The sequence below is a fragment of the Crocodylus porosus genome, unplaced genomic scaffold (assembly GCF_001723895.1).
Source record: "Crocodylus porosus isolate Cpor-Errol unplaced genomic scaffold, CroPor_comp1, whole genome shotgun sequence".
Taxonomy (NCBI): domain Eukaryota; kingdom Metazoa; phylum Chordata; order Crocodylia; family Crocodylidae; genus Crocodylus; species Crocodylus porosus.
The window spans coordinates 15494163-15513397 of record NW_017728926.1 but is presented as its reverse complement, the minus strand read 5'-3'; the positions used below and the strand labels follow the sequence as shown (position 1 = coordinate 15513397).

General features: G+C 47.3%; 1 protein-coding gene across 1 annotated transcript in view; it reads right to left on the bottom strand.

The window, feature by feature from the left end:
* The window catches only part of ACAP3 (ArfGAP with coiled-coil, ankyrin repeat and PH domains 3), a 101351-nt gene extending 84176 nt beyond the window's left edge, over window positions 1-17175 (bottom strand). Inside the window, exons 1-3 of the mRNA XM_019541740.1 lie at window positions 17153-17175; window positions 15304-15321; window positions 1749-1806 (exon numbers count right to left, since the gene is read on the bottom strand). Coding sequence (XP_019397285.1) covers window positions 1749-1806; window positions 15304-15321; window positions 17153-17175 — 99 coding nt within the window. The remainder of the gene's footprint in view (window positions 1-1748; window positions 1807-15303; window positions 15322-17152) is intronic.
* Between the last annotated feature and the right edge of the window lie 2060 nt (window positions 17176-19235).

Genomic DNA, 19235 nt, shown 5'->3' with positions numbered 1-19235 from the left:
CCCTACTCCGAAGTGCATGGATATTACAAACCATATTTTTTGCTGATGGAAGGTTTTGCATTGCTAATTGCCGACAGAGACCTCATCAAGTCCTGTAGTAGCACAGATGGATAGATAGTTGGAAATCTTAAAGTGACAGGGTCAAGAGACACAGACTAGACTTGTTTTTTTTCTGCATCTATTTGTTACATCCAGGGAATTCTTTGTGGTACGTACATGAAGGTGTTTTTGCTATGCTTCTCTATCAAATGCTGGTCCCAGCATCCAGGAAAAAAAATAGTAGGCACAGTCTGGCCCAGTAAACCAATTGTGCACATGGAGTGTAATACCAGTGCAGTACGCTAGTGTATTACAGATCTGAGTTACATAAACATAGCCCTAAATTACAAAGCCATGTGAACATAAAGTGGGGGAAAATTGGTAACAAACTTCAGAGTCTGGCTTCCAGTGGGGGAGGTCTAGCTTGTGCTAAGCTAGCAGCCTGGGAGTCTGGCCACTCGGCTTTAGCTCCTTTATAATTATATCCAGCACAGGATCGTGGTATATGTACCCACACTGACTTCCTCACTTATACAGACATACTACTAATGAGCATTTGTGTAGTGCTTTTCACCCACAAGTCTCAAAGCATTCACGATTATCAAGCTGGGCTTGATGAAAGTACCTATGAAGCAGGTATCTTAAATTTACTTATGGAAGAAAAAGTGGTATGGAGAGGTATGTGCATGTCAGGCTTTGTTAGGAGAGATAAGAACAGAACCAGGAGTTGTGAATCACAGTCCTTGCCTCAAAACACTGGACAACACAAGCCCCCTCAAAGAAGGGAATTTCAGGGGGGGGGGGGGACTGTTAATACAGCAAGTGGACTTAAGGAATTTGCTACAGTGAAAACAAAATCAATAAGATACTATTAAAAAACAATTCCCAAATGAATCCCATCCCTGGCACCAAACTTGACCCAAAACTGCCCATATATATGCAAGGAGCAAGGTTTGTTTGATGACTTCTTCTACTGAGCCAATCCTACAGCTGGAACAAATGACTAGCAACCTTTGGGCATGCTATGCCCTTCCTCAGGTCTAGGGAACAGATGCAGCCACCTTTCCCATACTTGAGGAACAGCATTTTGTGCCCAAAAGCTTGTCTGACATCTTCTCCCAACTATATGATTGCTTGGTCCGGTAAAAGAGTTCATTCATCTCTTTCTGCATTTTCCCTGGACCATCACAATCACAAACCACCAGACATGGCAGTTACCATTGGAGACTGACCCTTCCACAAGAGTGGCTCTATTTGAGGCCTCGACAATGAGAAGGATCCCATTGCGGTAGATCACTGAGTAGATACGTAGCAAGAGATGGTCCCTGCCTTGATTGCTCTAGGGGGGAGGGAAGAGGGGCAAAATTACTCACTCATCATCATACAGCAAGTCACTAACAGCTGGAAATCTCCAGGGATTCAGTCTGGCACAGCAGCTACACAGCCACACTTCCATGCTAAGAAGAGCTTCATTCACTTGCACTAAAGAACAGCTAAATTTGGCTATCACCAGGTTGCACTGATTGGGGCAGCCAGTAGAAGGAGGACACGATCATATGTACTACGCCAGTATATTACACAGTGGTTTCCTGACTTTCTAAGCACAGTCCCTTTCTGAACAAGCTGGTGGGGCCACATTGTCAAACCAAAGGCTTATCCTTCGTCCACCTAAATGCAGTCCCTTCCCACCCCAAGCCGCTGCATCTTACCTTGTCAAGCTTTGCTTCTATCTCCACCACATCTGTTTCCACTTCATCTATGGTTGCCCTGTAGTAACAACAACAAAAAGGAAGAATTAGCTGTTTTCCTAAATGCAGCAGATGCCCAGGGAAGCTGAATGGTTTGTAAGAGGCAAAGAGCAGAAAGGGAGGAGTTGGGGGAAATACGGACAGGAATCAACATCTTGTTTCCTACCCAGAGACTGCAGTATAAGTGGAGAGCTCACATTTTGAGAGAAGCCCGTTTCTAGGAACTTAGATCATCTGGAATGAATTTTCCTTCTAAGCTAACAAAGGGTGCTGGAAAGTGGGTAGTACAGCGGAAGTGGCTACTATCCAGGTTGCCAGGACTGCTTGTGCAGTCTTGAGCAGTCCTCTGATGGACCCTACTCCAATTTCACTTATATTCATGTAAAGTGGGAATCATTTAAGCATCGTGAAAAATCTGTGGACCACACCAGGAGTACAATCACACCACGTGCAAACCAGAATGCCTCTTGTTGGCAGTCAGCATCACCGTGCATACATGCATGCCCCACTGCTGAGAATGGACCTCAAGTGACTACGTTGCTTTGAAACCACCTTCATTTCAGTTTGTGTCCTAAACCTGCAAGGGAGCCTTTAGCCAGTATAGGCACAGCTTAGTCTCAAGCCATTATTTCCCTTGAATTGCTCACCGATGCTCGGAGTTTTGTACTTGCCTATGTCTGAAGGACAGATCTAGCCTATGCTCTTTCCATTTCTCAGACACTTGTGCTAACAAGAGAGAAGTCCACAGTTGTCAGTCTCCCACAATGTGCTAAATATTTAAATAATAGCCACTGTCCTGCAAAAGGCAAGACCATATTGACACTTCACAATTAATCCACTTTTCTTGGAAGCCCGAGTCCATCTTCAAGCACAGTAATCCAGAAGCTGTCCCTTGCCGAGAGCTGCACGAGGCTGTATTTCCCACCTCTAGACAGTCATTTCCAGGTGTTTAAGGGGTACAGTAAAACCTGCGCAGCCTTGGGTACCAAATGCATGCATTTCCAATTCCATTGCATGGGGTTTCTGAAGCTTGATGGCTCACTTGATAGAGAAGAGGTTCACAAAAACCTTAGGCTCTGGATTTTAAAAATTCCAGCAGCTAGCATGTGCTGGGAAAAGGACTAACAAGGAAGGATGTAATGTCGCATCAGGCAGAATCTATACCGCTATTACAGCCAAGGACGAGATATGCACGAAACAAAGGGAAACAGGAAAAAACATCCCAAAGGCTTCAGTAGATCAAGCCATAAAACCTATCCTCTAAAGGTCTGTGCTGTCTAAAGGTATCACTGACCTCATCATTGTTGTTCTCAGGCAAAACACATTTAAAATTCAGTTTAAATGGGAAACTGTGGAACAAGAAATCATCCACAAACTGGACTTGGTTAAGTGTGGTTTAAACAGGGACTGTGGATTATTATTTTATTACCCGGATTAGCCTTTATTATGACATTCTCCCCTTCCCCTGCCCCCCACCTTCCTTCTCCCTTGTCTTTTGTATTCAGATTTCTCTCTCCTTCCTACACTCTGCTTTCTGCTCATCCTTTCACAGCATCTGATGAAGTGAACTTGGGTTCACAAACATCTGTGCTATATATATCTTATTTAGTCCATAAATGTGCGTCTCTACCTTGCCTTCTAAAGGGATCACCTGCTACCCAGGGTCTCATTCCCAACAACATGAAGGATGAAAAAAATCAAAGACCAAAGTCACAAGGTACAAAACCAGATCCAAGCCCCATGAAGTTCAGGAAGAGAATTTGCCACTGAAGTGGTGGTTCAGGGCAAACGCTCATGTCTATACATGCTGATAATAATAAAAAGTAAAGATCAGATGGAGATCTACAGCAAGTAGCAGAGAGAACCCAGTACTTGTTTAGCCTGAATATTATTTTGAGAGAAACAAGTGGATAATACCTTCTGCGGGCGAGCATGGTCCCCATCTGGCAATGTCACAAAGCAGCCACCATTTATTACTGTCCTTCTACGTAATCCAAGTGGGACGGGGGTCGGAAACTCAGTTCCCACAGCTAGAAGGCTAGGCACTGAACTACACCACGTTGGCTAAGTCCTTGGCTTTTAAGGAGACTTTCAATCCAAAATCCACAGGGTTCAGGAGAGAGCAGCCACCAACAGCCTCAGTGAGGAACTAAATGATTCAGACATCATACAGCACATATGTGGTGATGACATGACAACGGCCGGGTGACAACTCAACATGTGACTGTGAACCCTCCTCCCTGCACATCACACTTATCCCTTCCAGGAAGTGCTGCCTCTTTGGGATGGGACTGGACCTTTGGACTGAATCCTGACGGGGACTGGACAGCTTCAGATGCAGATTTCAGGATGCCTGTAAGCTTGGGGTACTATTTTCTTCATTTTATATTTGGGGAAATTGAAGTTGAGAATGAGCAAGGACTAAATACAAAAAAGACACACAGAGAAATCAAATGGAGCTGGGAGCCAAAAACTCCCCTTTGGATCTGACTGCCTTTAGATCTTGTCCTTATGACTTAGCCAACGACAGTGAGAAAGAACAAGTAGCATCCTCTTTCCTCTCTCTCTTCTCCTGATCATAATTGGAGCCAGTCAAGCACCACTGTGCTGGGCCTCTCAGTAAGCTTGTCCTTTATGATGTCCAGCAACATAGTGTTGTATTTCCATCTCTCTCTGGAGAAGAGAATCCTATTTCTCACTGGCCTTCTTTCCAGTATTTTTCAACCAAGAGCCAAGGACCTAAATCCTTCAGGCCATTTGAAAATCTTAGTATCTTCTCCTCATTCTGTAATATTGTAATCAGACCCCACTTTTCAGGAAGAAGCAAACCCCTTTCCCTCTTTATTAAGTCTCAAAGCTGCTTGGAAAGAGGAACCCCCATTGTACACAGGGCAAGACGGACTTTGGAGGAGTCACTTCATTTTTGGAGAACCACACAGCACCTAACACAACAGTGACCTGATCTAGGACTGGGGTTTTTTGGTTCCTCCTGCAATACTGAAGTAGGCTATACAATATGAGGCTTTTGCTCCATAGCTGGTAACATGGTAGCAGTGAGGGAGTGCTTCTTTCGTCCCAGGATTTCAGATACTGTCTGATTTTTTATTATTATTATTTTGAGATTCACAAAGGTAGTGGTGGGTAGACAAATGTTTTGAAGGCACTTGGTGAATTTGGGCCTTTCAATACAAGCCCCTCCACCACCACCTGAAGCTCGCAACAATTCCCAGATTACAGAAGTACTGCACGCTGGTGTTCACAAGCAGTGTCACGTGATGGCCACATGACTATTAAATGCATCATGGAAGAGGTCTGAATCACCTGCTTCCTCTCATGCCAAGATACCCCATTTTATTGCAGCCCTGAGGTGGAGCTCACAAGACCCTGCTCTGCCCTCATTCAGATGCCAGATGAAAGAGGCTGGGCAATCTTGTTGGCACCAGGCATCATCCTAGATCCCACAGTCCCATCTTCGCCTCACTGGGGTTGACCTGAAACTTTGGATCTGAAATGCCTTGGGGTTTGGAGTCTCAAGGATCTTGAGAGAGCATTGAGGCAGCTGCACTGCTCTGGCTTAAAGGCAAGACAAAAAAACCCCCTACAGACAGACAATATGCTCTGCAGCATCAAAGCCAGGGCTAACCCCTTCAGTCCCTGGCACCTGGCAGCCCTCTGGGAACACTCGCCTTCCATTTCAAGGGATTTGGATGCTGACAAGAAGCGCTGGAGTGGCAGGCTCTGAGATCAGAGACTTCTTTCTGCCTGTCACTAGAACAGGGATAGCGTGGGCAGCGCTGCGACAAGCTTCCCACCCATGCGACTTATGCCTGTTCCAGAAAGACTACAGGGAAGGACGCGCATTAATCACCCGGCCCCTTCATATTCAGCCTCCCAGCAATGAGGACTCGTGCTGATGACAGCAGAGCTGCTGTGCAAGGGATTACTGTTCCTATGACAGTAGCCAGTGGAGACCCCAGAGAGGAGGGAGGTCTTGCCATGTTAAGCATTGTGCACATACCCAGAGTGTGACCACCATCCCTCTCTTGAAGGAATCACTGTCTAGATGTGAGAGCATGCGACTGTGAACAAGACCAGTCTCCCCTAATTACCCCAAATGGGGCAAGACTTGTCACCTTCTCTTCACCTAGGTCAGGAAAGACCCAAAAAACAGCAATAACTTTTGGTCACTTACAGTGTGGGTTGGATTTGACCTAGCATTTTCTTGTCCTACACCATCCCCTTTGAGCCCACCTGTTCACTCGCCCTTTGCTGTTGCATCAAGCTTCTTGGCCTTCTGCACCTTGTATGGCTCTGATCCTCCCAACATAAATCACCCTGGACAGTGATAGACCCCAATATGTAGACTGCAATGGAGTCTGCATTTTCCCCTACCTTGGGGGTCTTTAAGAGGAGGCTAGACATGCACCTGGCTGGGGTCAGATGACCCCAGCGCTCTTTCCTGCCTGGGGCAGAGGGTTGGACTCGATCTGCTGAGGTCCCTTCTGATCCAAACATGTATGAATCTTGCAGAGCCAGGAAAAGAACCCAGGAGTTCTGGAGCCCGATTCTTGCTTAATGTAGAGGGACACCATCCATTACCTGGGGAAGGAAGAAAGCTTCAGAGGTCTCTCGAGCTAAGCTGACTGACTAACTGAGGACCTGACTTCCATTTTCTGAGGCTGAACTGCTATGCTGCTTGTTTATCTTTTGCATTGCTGTTTATGCACCAATTTTCTTCTCTTATCTATTGCATATGGTACTTCCCAGTCTGCCATTACTGTGGTTTCCATAAACAATCTCTCTCATTGCTGAGAAGCCTCAAAGAACATATTTCCCCCCTAAGAATTAATTAGTCTGTTTACTTAGCAGCAAATAACCATCTTGTTAAATCTGCGTTCACTGCGAGTTTGGGGATTGTGGCGCAATGCTGTAACACCCCTTCACTGAACTTAGGATCCCCTTTAGCCTACGATATTATTTACAAGTGGGAAGGAATCTTGGACATTATCATTGTCTCTTTGCACTTAAAAGTTCTCTATGCCTTGTCTCTATTCTTCCCAACCATAAGCTAATTTACTATAAGGCAAATAACTTTATCAGAGTGAAGAGTACAGAGTGCATCCTCTGGCACCAGGACTGTATTTGCCCCAGGATTATCCTTCCCTTTCTTTGTCTGGTTTCATAAAATCAGAGTGTCACTTGCCCCACTCTCTGCAACAGCAAGAGGTGTTGAAATTCCATCGGTACTTTGTGCAGAGAGTGTGCTCGGTCCCCAATCGCATAATGATTTCATCTCGGAAAATGATACTCCCCCAAAACAAACCTACTTCTCAGCAGAAGCCAAAACTTCAAATACAGAGGAAATGCCCCGAGTTATTAATTGCTCTTCTGGATTCAAGAAGACAGCCTGGAATCTGGTTTCATTCAACCATATTGGATAGAAAAAATAAGGGCCCCTCGCAGTTTAGGTGAAGGCAGCTGGGCCCTGATGGTTCCCACTGTGCAGGGAAGGGAATGTTTTCCTCTGTGTTAGTACAGGAGTGATAGCATGCATTTGGATCCAGACCTTGACTTACAGAGTTGGCCTCTATCCCTATAATGGCCCAAAGGGAAATCCTGGATCTGAACGCCCCTAAACTTGCAGAAGTGGAAAGGTGGAGAAACTAGGATCTAGAATTTTGCACCTTGGGGTCCACGTCTAATCAAGCTGGAGAGGCCTTTGCCACAGTGAGCGAGCTCCAAAACAACATCACTCCATTATAAAGCCAAAAGGTATGGACATGTCTCCAAGCTTTATTTCAGCTGTCTACGCCACTGGACAAACCAGCTGAAAAGCATCTAGCTGCCAGTTCGGCCTCTGTGACTGTTACAGTCTGCTGTGCGCCTCGGTTTAACCCCATGCAAAATGGTGCTAATATTCACCTTCCTTCATAAAGTGCTTTTGAGATCTGTGGGTATAAACCCGTGTGAGGGCCAAATTCCACCAGCATATGTAAAGGCACTCCAGAGGTGAGAAAATACATGGTACAGGCAGGAGTCGATGAGACTGACAACTAGATCTGATTGAATCTCTCAATTTCCTTTCCAGGGGATATTCTGTCATTTCACTCTGGCTTGGAACAAAAAAATAGAAATTAACTTTCCCACAGAAAGGAAATTACAGAGATTTATCACTTCAGGAAATGAGATGTTTCCATTCAACCTTGGGGGGGGTTTTTCCACCTAAACTAAATAAAACAGTTAGCTGTCCTGACTGCTGAAGACCCTCGTGCCACCCCAGCTTTCACGGACTGCCTAATCCCCGAGTCGCGAGCTTCAGAGCTGGGAGCCAGGCCCCAGCTTGAGCCAGAGCATCCAGGCTCTGCAGCAGGGACCCCCAAGTCCCCAAGCTGGGAGACAGCCCATGCTATAGTCCCCCCTAGAGCTGTATTTAGACCCTGCTATGATTTTTGTCCCTTTTAAGCAGGACTTCTCAGGTGAAATGGCAGGAACCCAGGTAAGTCTCCGATGGAAACACCTGGCTCCTTTGTTAGAAGTTCATCCGATTTTTCCACTTGACATGTTGCTTTTGATAAATTGGTATTTTCAGGAAATTCCTAGCTGGGTCTCCAGACAAGGCAGCCTGCACAGGTCTAGAGAGTTAATCTATGCGGCTGCCTGTTTCCAGACACAGGGCCTGATCCTGCGATGGACTGAGCCCCCTTGGCTTGCACTGCTTTCAGCCTGACCGGGGGGAGGACTTTGCACTTAGGTCCTATTCCCACAGGATCTAAGCAGGACAGCTCCCTGGGGGAGCCTATTTCTGTATAAAGGGTCTTTCAGGAACGGACTTGATTCTGCCGGCAGAACGGTCTCCCTGGATGTCAGCCACCCCTGCACAGAGCAAGGGTGTGATCTGAAACCCCGCAGCAACCAAGTATCATTTTTGGTGACACCAGCAAAGAATACAAGTATAGCGAAGTCAGCTTCTTCCTTTAAATCTGACTTTTTAAGAGCAAGGTCCTCCTTAACATAATGCTATAATATCAACCCTTGCTTTCCACAAATACAACTCTGGTGCTTCAGTTGCCCAAACTGTGTGGGAAGAAGGAAGCAAGCCATGGTCATTTTGGACAGCCACTAAAATAGATCCAAATCCAACCCACAACTTTATTTGAACTGAGCTTCAGTGCCAAGATCCCCATGTTGCTTCCTTTCTGCTGTAACGATCTGACCCTGGGCTCCCTACAATATCATAGCAGAGGTGCCGGCATTCATAGACCTTGGCTTCAGTCCTGCTGGCCAAATAAACCCAGATAAAAACTCCTGCTACCTCTAACCCTGCCATCAAGTGACCTTGCAGTTTTTAAGGGCAATCCTGAATGGATTGTTTGTGGGGAAGCATTAGTTTAGTGTTGCTGAGAGGTAGCAGTTTGATGGGAGAATGAAGTTGTCTATCTTGCCACAGAATAATTAATACGTAGAGAGCAGTAGCTCCAGCTTCCCCATGCCACTCTTTCAGGGTGTCCCTCTTAACCCAGCGAGGCAGCCCTCTTTCATCTCTGCCCTGTGAGCAGTATGTATGCCAGTTAGCAGCAATATGCTGGCCACAACAAATTTAATTCAAGTAATAAGTGTCTTCCTCTGTGAAGAAGTTACACAAGATGTTCCATCATGGGATTGCAACTCAGTTTTGCTGTGCAAATTGCCCTCAATCACACCATTTTGGTTTTCTGTATTTCTTTGCCATCCAAAACTCTTGGGCTGTCACTTCAAGCAGTCCTGTTCCAGCTTATGCAGCAGCCACAGCAACTGACTTGGACTGAGCATTGCTCCTAGCAAGAGACTCGTGCCTATGGGCTGTTTATTTCTGTTCCCTGACTGGAAGACTGAGGCCTTTACAAAGAAAGCAGAATCAGAGACTTCAAGCCAAGCTTCTGCAGCACAGGCCAGGGTACAGAGAGAACTAACACAAGTGTATCTGAGCCTTTCAGTATCCACAGACTCGCTCACAAGCATTAAAAACTGCCCACATGCAAGTCCTGGGCAAAATGAAAGGCATAAAATACCAGGTTTAGCAGGAAGGTAAATCAGCAGATGACACTGGAATGGGCATTGGTGAGGGCAGAGAAGTATTTGCATGCCCATACTTGCTGCATTTTAGGGATTCCTTTAACTCAGCTCTAGTAAAGTTATAGTAATTTAGACAGAAGTAGGAGCCTCAAGCTGCAGCAGAGAGACTTTAGGTTGGAGATTAGGAGGAACTTTGGCTGGTCAAGCACTGGAACAAGCTTCCTAGAGAAATTTTCAACAGCAAATTCCACAGATACTTGACTGGGATGGGTCAGTCAGGCATGATCCTGCCTTGAGCAAGAGGCTGAACTACAGGACTTTTTAAAAAGGTACCTTACAACCCTTTCCTATGTCCTGAAGGCCTGCACTGGCATCCATGCATGGTCAACAGGAGTTCAATCTCCTGTGCCTTAGCAATGGACACACAACAACCCATTCAAGCAGCTCCAGAAGCAAGGATCTGGCTGTGACTTCCCCGAGCCCTTTCTCTCAGCCTCTGACTGGAGCAGTTCTTCAAAAGCAACTCTAAAATCAGAATGGAAATCAAGACTCCCTTGCAACCAGACTGAACACAAAATCCTGGTGACTCGCGAGCCAAGTATAGCTCCTCCACTCCCTACAGGGGTTTCTGACCATAACCAATATACCACCGGCCCTTTGAAACCGTTTCCAAAAGTGAAGGCTATTTCCTCCTTAAATAATGTGGTGCCAAGCTCTTTTTTTTGTAGCACAGATGGATACCCAATAGGAATGCCAGCCAGCTTGACAGTGCCAATGGCAAAAGCCTTGCTGAGAAACAAAATAATTAAAGGGCTTCTCTCAGGCAGTCTTTTCCTGCTATTTCTGTGCTCTGCGCTTGGAAGTCACGTGCCTTCATTCATCGTCATTCTTCTGTCCCATCCGGACTCATTTTTTCCACTCGGTTTCTTCTCATCTATGATGGGTATAGATAGAATAGCTGTCTGAAAGCAGAGGTTTATTTCTGCAGCAAAGAAAACAGCAGATGCTGGTAAGCTGAAGGCATCAAACTGAGGCTCTTGTGACAAGGTGGTTAAGATGTCGGGCTTTCTAGGCAGACCAAGCTGGGAGATGCAGGGGGAGCATCTTCAGTTTACACCCACCTTTATCGTTCCCTAAAAAGGATCCAGTGCATTTGGAGACTATGGACCCAAGACCCAAGGGACATGAAATGATGCAAACTTGTCCAGGGAGACACGCCATGTGTGAGATTTGAGCTTTACGTTGGTGCAGGGAACTGAAGCTAAACAGCTGTCACATTTTATCTGAGGTGCCAAAGGGATGCCAAGAGGCCAGTGCAGGCTCTTGGTATCCAAACCTCAGCATCGAGCAGGCAGGGATGAACATGTGATTGGTAATATTTTTAGCTGCTGTCTTATTTAGAAGAGGGAGCAGCCGCCTGGAGGACTTGTGCGAGCGACGTGCTAGGAAGCTAAGAGAGAATGAATACAGGACACCCAGATGTTGCCTGAATACTCCCCTTGGTTGCCTGTGAAAGCAAGCCAAAGGACCTCAATCATTTGCTGTATGTGGCCCTCACACAGCTGTGCCACTGCCTCTTGGCCCTGGCACTAGCTGTCCTTGCATCAGTGAAGTCCTTCTGACCCACTGCCTTTACACCGAGTGGCCCAGAGCCCTGCAGTGAGTTCTGACAAGCCAGGAAGCAACATCTGGCGTCTCTCTTCCTAGTGCATGGAGCTCCCCATTGTCCCCCTCGGGTCTACATGCATTAAGGCCAAATAAATGCATTAGGATCCCTGCTATTCCAACACATTGCAAATGAGCTGGTAATAAAGTGAAGCCATGTTAATGAAGAGCTTTCTCGGGCCCATTTCCTGTTTCAACCCACTCCTGTCAAGAAAGATCTTCATTAACATGGCTTCATACAGCAGATGATTGAGTAGATCATTTACCTGGAGGAAAAGGCTAAGTCAGGAAAATATTTTAGGCCTTTAACTCTTTATGACAGGGGATCTTTTTTCAAAAATGCCCCGTGCTTCTGAGAACACAGCTTCATTGGGCCCATCACCAGCCTTCCTGAGTAGCCAGAGCATTCAGGGCCTGCTCCTGCCTTGCTGGTGTCAATGGGAAGTCTCCCACCAAGTCTTCCCACCACATGCGGATCATGATCTTGGTATCTGCACAGAACATTTTTGCTTTGCTGCGTTAGGTAGTGCTCACTTAGCTGCCCCAAGACTAGTTACGAGGCTTGGATCCAGTCCAGCTTTCAGGCTTTGGGAACATCTGGTTCAGGTCCATCCTAAAGCAGATGCAGTAATGTTGCGTCATGCCCAGTTTGGCAGACTGTTCAGATCTTTCCCAAAAGGGTTTGAGAAGAACATGGAGGGTGGTGGTGACCTTCTGTCCTGCAAGTAAACTGAGGACCCCAACCAGAATGACGGTCTTACCCTCACAGCTGTGGTGTCAGAGCCTCATCCTGAGGGAAATAATAGAATTTACTCAAAAATTGCCCCCAACTCCCTTCTTGAGTAATGGAGACCTTGGGACAAAGTCTTTGCTGGGGTCATTTTCTGAAGTCACTGGAGGGACCTGCGACTAGGCCATCTGAGGCACCCTTGATGGAAGACAAGATTTTGATCTGCAGTGACACCAACCTGGAGGAACACCACTGAGACCAAAGGAGTGGCACAGGCACAGCAGAAATCAGAATCTGTCCCAGAGTGGGTGGATGCTACATGCTGCTCCTGTGATCGGTGCTGTTCCTGGGCACCAGCCACCCTTGTGATGCATGCCACTTCTGAGCAACACCCAGGTATAAATAGGTGTTGGCAGTCACTGTGGCTTGTCAAGAATGTCTTGGAACCTGACCCAGATGTCACAAATTCACATGGCTGCAAGCATCTGGCTGGAAAGCCACGCAACCAGGACAGGAGTGAAGTGAACTGCATTACTGATCCTCAAAAAACAAAGTCTGAATTAGCAGATAGCTCTGGGCTGTATTAGGCACCTCCTGGCTGTAAGCCTTCCTTGCTTCCTAATGCTCTTTTCTTCCTTCTCATGCTTTTCCAGACCTTAGGTGTTTCCATCATGAGAGGAGCAGGGAGCAAATCTAGAACCTAAACCTTTAGCTGCAGTTGGCCAGTGTGAAGCATGGCCCTTCTGAATACTGTAGAGAAGGGATGCGGGGCCCTTGTTTCAGAGGAACTGAACTACCACTATCAAAGTGAAGGAGAAGATTTTCATTGCCATATGCCAAGTAGTTTTCAGTAGATGTTTAGTGGACAGCTGGCTGCACTGTGAAAAATAATACCCTGTTCTCTGAGACTAATGTGTAGAGGCTCTGCAGCAGGCCAGTAATTCCCCACATCAGTGGGCCTGTGCAGAAGCCCCGGGCTGGGATACCTGGAATCACTAGGGCAGGTGAAAATTAAGGCCAATTAGCAGACTGGTTGGGTGAGTCCAGCACTGGACTTACAAGTGGTGCTTGCGCTTGGCAGTGCTGGGGCAAAGCAGGCAGAGGATAGAGATGGGATCAAATAGTGGTGGGTGCTACAGGCGAGGGCTGGGGTGCACTAAAAAAGCTGTGCAAAAGGACCCTAATACCATCCCTTACTTAAAGGCAGTGATGAGTGGACACAGCTAGTGGGTGTTGCCAACTGCCATTTTTCCAGTCCAAGCTGTACTTGCCCAGCAGTAGCAAATAGGATATAGGGACTGCCAAAGCAAAAAAGCCCCAGGATGAGTAATTAAAGTTACACAAGCTAAAATGGTCAATATATTATCAAGGGCTGAGTAACACATGCTGTCTTGGGGCAGTTGAGTGAATGCAATTACAGCTTATGCTAAGCATTGCTCTCTCTTTAATTTGGCAAGCCTTGGAGTTTAGCCACTGACAGAGAGTGTGCTCAGGTGATATTTCATAAGTAGCCACCACTAAACCACCAGTCTATTAGCCACCATCAGAAATAAGTGTGGGAGCATGTCACTCCTCCATTGCAAGTCTATATCCACAGACACTTTAGAGGTAAGCTTCATCATCTTTGGCTTATTGGTTTTTAAGTCTTTGTTTTTAAGGTTTTTAACTGCTTGGTTTATTGGTGAATTCAGCTCATGTGTGAACAGGCTAGGATGTGATCTTTTTGAAAGAGCTACGATGCAGACTTGTCTTCACACTCCCCACCCACCACCTCCGTAGCAAGGTGGCCAAGGCAAGGTGGGTGAGATTTCTCCAACAGAAAAATCAAAGCGCTCTCCCTAGCAAAACAAGCCTTTAAAAAAAAAAATATTAAACTGTTACCTTGGCTGTAAGTTACAAAATCGTGCAATTCCACATGGCTTCAGAAGCATTTTGGTAGCAAAGCATGAGAAAGGCATGCAAAAAGGCCCCTCCAGAGAGTCTGAAAGTATCCACAGCCCTTCTAGGAAATCCTAAAGATTGTCACACCCCAGCACCCACTCTCCCATTCATTAATATGCCCAAAGATAAGTCATAATCATGTGAATACCTGGTGCAAGCCAATGAAACGTCTTCTGTGACTCTGCATGCATCAGAGATCCCTTCCTCATCCCTGAAAAGCTGATGTTAAATTATCTGACATGAAATAAGTAGTCCCAAAACCAAAGCAAAGCTCTTGGCCCTCATAATGGCACTGGTGTCTGCTTTGCAGACCCTCAGACACTTCCACTGCTAGCATCATCATGACCAGGATCCAGATCCAGCTCCTTCCAACTACTCTTGGTGGACCACAGGAAAAACTAAAAAAAAAACCCATGGGCTTCCTAGTATTTCACTAGTGCAGGGAGCAGAGATGGCATCCAAAAATATAAATGAATTGAGTCAGCTCTTTACTTCTGTTGCAGATTGGCACAAATAGTGCTGCTAGGTCCATCACAGGATGGGGTCCCCAAGGATGGCCACGTTACCCCCAAGGCCCCATGACTATGCCAGTTCAACCCTATGTGCACCCTCTAGTCTCACCCACCACATCTTGATGGACTCATAATATAGGAAGGCTGTCTTTAAGCCTACTTGGGCATGGTCCTGATAGGACCCACGGGGCTCAGGGAAGTCTGTTTCAAAACAGATGTCTCTGGGTCACCCCAGCCTTATGGGCTATATGTGTGACTCTAACCTCCCCTTTACCACACCCCAAGTCTCAGGGATGGCATTGACACAGTCCAGGCCTTGCTGTAATTTGGCCCCCTTATCTCTGCACCTCACTGGTACCTGGGCTCTCCAGCACCGGGGTCTGTGCCCCCCCCAAAAATGCTGCACTCTCTCTCACACCAGGGTCTCCACACTGCAACAGACCCCCAATGAGGCCTCCTCCTTCCCCAAATAGCCTCACCAAAACCACCAGTCTTATAAAACAACAACCAAACATAGGCCTCCGGGCTATAACATAACACAAACTGCAGAAGGTGTGATCTGCCCCTTTACATTACTAGGAACAGCATTTAAGTCAGGCCTCCTCCCATCGCTTACTCTAGGAAGGCTCCTTCCCTTCAGCCACCAGCAGAGAACTAAACTTCCTAAGCCCCGTCCTGGGGTTTATATGGGCCCAGGGCCCTGCCCCATCCGGCCAACTGACCAGGTGCAGGTGCAGGCTAATTGCCTCATTAGCTGGTTGCCATGGCAACCTGCACCTGGGCTCCTGTCTGGCTCTTTGGGCTCTCCCCAGGCAGTTTCTGCTCTTCTGAGGAGCAGGCCCTGCGACGATGTGCGGAACAGCAGGCCAGTCCAACTTCACCGTGGTCCTTTGTGGTGCTGGGCAGTATTGTCCTTCTATGTGTTTGCACCTCCCCTTGCACATTGGGCCTCTTATCTGATTGGGATACTTCCACAGTGCAAGCTGAGGAGGAGGATGGACAAATACGGCGAAGGGTAGGAAAGACGATCCCATTCTTTCCTGATGGATCAGAGTGCCTTGTAACTCAGTGGGACCTCATGTCGTCAGAAACAGCTATTAATTAGCATTAGTCACAACTTGCCTGTGACTTGTCTGTGTTGACAGGATGAAGTGGCAGGTGTGAACCTGTGGGAAGGCTCACGTCTATTGGCTGGATGAGCGAGCAGGGAGGCAGGACTGATGAGGCTGTCACTAACACATGTAACTTTGGTGACATAAGCCAGCTCTGAGTCTTGACTTCCGCATCATTGAGAGGATAGGCATGTGCTTTACAGGGGTGTTGTGAGACTGAAGTGATTAATTCATGTTTGCAAAGCTCTGGGAGATCCTCAAGTGACAGGTACTATAGGAAAGCAACGTTGTATATTGTAATCAGTGTTATATTAATAAGCCTTAGCATTAAGCAGTATAATAACACTAAACAGCTTAGGCCGGAAGGGATCAACATAGGAAAGCAAGTTGGCTGTGTTTTACATCATGGTAGAAAAATAACCCCAGCTTGGCTTGATGTTCCCCTGCTTAACTGAGAGTCTTGGACATGTGCACACACACCACAATACTGTAGAAAGTGAAGAATGTAAGATATCTGACACTCAATGGGATAAAACAAGTAGCAAAGCCATGTTATAAATGTTAGGTTACTGCTGGGACCAGCCAGGGGAAGAAATCAGAACCCCTGCAAAATGTTGCTGAAAATGTCTTGCAGCTTAATCTTTTCCATCTGAGGCTGTAACAGCATCTCGTGAACAATACATTATTATAGAACCTGGGAGGCGTAGTTATCATTATTCCCGACTTTTCCAAATAGAGAAACTGAAGTTCGGAGCGAGAGAGAGAGAGAGAGAGAGAGAGAGAGGCCCAGATTTCTACCGGGGGGCATGCAAATGTGAGCACAACTGCAGGCCTCACTTACATGTGCAGGAAAAGGTGCAATTGCCTAAGAAACGGTTAACTGAAGAGCCTCTCCGCTGCTCACATTAGGCATGCAGTTTTGCCCCTACGCCCTCTGAAAATCTGCCTCCAAGTCTCACAGTTTCAAAACCAAGCCCTGTTTTCTGGGTGTTCCTCTCTTGTGTGCCCCGCTTTGCCACTTCCAAGCCTGTTCCCCAGGCTGGCTCAGGCCAGGGCCTGATTCTGCATTGAACTGAATTTCAGTCCATGACCGCTGACTCACAGGCTGGCTGTGACCTTCTTGCCGTTCTCTTAAAGGCTGTCTGCACTGCCGTGCATGAACTTCCCCCAGCCTGCGGTAATGGAAAGCAATGTCCCTGGAGCCCTGAAGGGTACCCCACGTGCAGCCCAGCTGTTCCCAGGCTGGACTCTCTCAGGCTTGTTGAGTCTCAAGCATCTCCACCCTTGAGAAACCGTACGTGAAATCAGTCTGTGTTCCCAGCAACCCTAGCATAGGGAGCCATGATTTTGTACCTCATGCTGTACATGATCGGCATGCTGAGTGGGAAGGGAGCTACTTTGCAATTCCTGGAAACCCACCTCGTATCAGTAATAGCTGTGTGTGCACAATCCACTTGCAGCAGCAGGCAACAGGAGCCCTGGGGCTAGCAGGAGAATTGGGCATTCTCTTGCAGTGACAACACCCCCACGAGAAGTATTTCTGGTGGCTAGGAAAAGCAAAAATTGGAGGGTGCAGGGATCTAACTAGTTCGCCTGGGTAGAGGCAAGCTTATTAAACTATCCAAACAATCCACATCTCTGCCTAAAGTGATCTAAGGTTTGCTTTTGGATCACAGTAGAGATTTTAGAGATCTGTGGAACGGCATAGCCCAGGGATGCTAAAATTACAGCCCATGGCCTGGATCCAGCCAAGAAAGCCCTGCTATCTGGCCCCCGTTGCTGTCCCTGGGTCTGATCAGACCCACACACTGTATATAGCACATGACCATGGCATGGGGCCAGTTCGCAGGCTTGTTAACACACCATGTGCAGTGTGGGTCCCAGACTGGCCAGAGCAGCCAGGCTGGATCAAGGGAAGGGGAAAGTAAAGGGAAAGGGGAAGAGGTCCACGTGCCCAATCCAGCATGCAGACTAGCCCTGCGTCACCCATCGAGCCCACGCATCCAGCTGGCGAGCATTATAGCCCAGCCCCTGGCACGGATCTTCGAGAACTCCTGGCACTCTGCTGAAGTGCCTGAAGACTGGAAGAAGGCCAATGTGGTGCTGATCTTCAAGAAAGGGAGGAAAGTGGATCTGGCTGACTATAGGCCCATCATCCTGACCTCTATCCCGGGGAAGGTCCTAGAAAAAATTATTAAAGAGACCATTCTTAACAGACTGGCTGACGCCGACATCCTGAGGGATGGCCAGCACAGGTTTTATTGTGGGTAGGTCTTGCTTGACCAATCTCATTTCCTTTTATGACCAGGAGACCTATCACCTGGACAAGGGAGAGGAGATTGATGTCATATATCTTGACTTTAAAAAAGCCTTTGATCTGGTATCCCATGATCACCTCTTAGCAAAACTGGCCAATTGTGGCCTTGGCTTCACCACGATCCACTGGCTGGGGAATTGGCTCCGTGGTTGGACCCAGAGGATGGTGGTTAATGGAAGTCAATGGTTGTGGTGCCCTGTGACCAGTGGGATCCCCCAGGACTCTGTCCTTGGACATATACTATCCAACATCTTCATTAATGATGTGGACATTGGTATCAGAAGCAGACTGGCCAAGTTTGCTGACAACACCAAACTTTGGGGTAAAGTGTCCACACCTGAGGACAGGGGGGTGATCCAGGCTGACTTGGACAGGCTCAGCAAATGGGTGGACAAGAGCCTGATGGTGTTTAACACCAAAAAATGCAAGGTTCTCCACCTTGGGAGGAAAAACCCGCAGCTTGCTTATAGGTTCGGCAGTGCTACGCTGGCTAGCACTATGGACGAAAGGGACTTGGGGGACATAATTGACCACAAGATGAACATGAGCCTTCAATGTGATGCTGCTAGTAAAGTGAGAAAATGCTGGCTTGCATCCATAGATGCTTCTCAAACAAATCCCGAGACGTCATTCTCCCGTTGTACTTGGCCTTGGTGAGGCCGCAGCTGGAGTACTGCATCCAGTTTTGGGCTCCACAATTCAACAAGAATGTGGAGAAGCTTGAGAGAGTGCAGAGAAGAGCCACGCGCATGATCAGAGGTCGGGAAAACAGACTTTATGATGAGAGGCTGAGAGCCATGGGACTCTTCAGCCTGGAAAAGTGCAGGCTCAAGGGTGATCTGATGGCCACCTATAAGTTTATCACGGGTAACCACCAGGATCTGGGGGAACGTCTGCTCACCAGAGTGCCTCAAGAGATGACAAGATCAAATGGTCACAAACTCCTGCAAGACTGTTTCAGGCTGGACATAAGGAAGAATTTCTTTACTGTCCGAGCCCCCAAGGCCTGGAACAGCCTGCCATCGGAGGTGGTTCAAGCACCTACATTGAACACCTTCAAGAGAAAAGTGGATGCTTATCTTCCTGGGATCCTATGACCCCAGCTGACTTCCTGCCCCA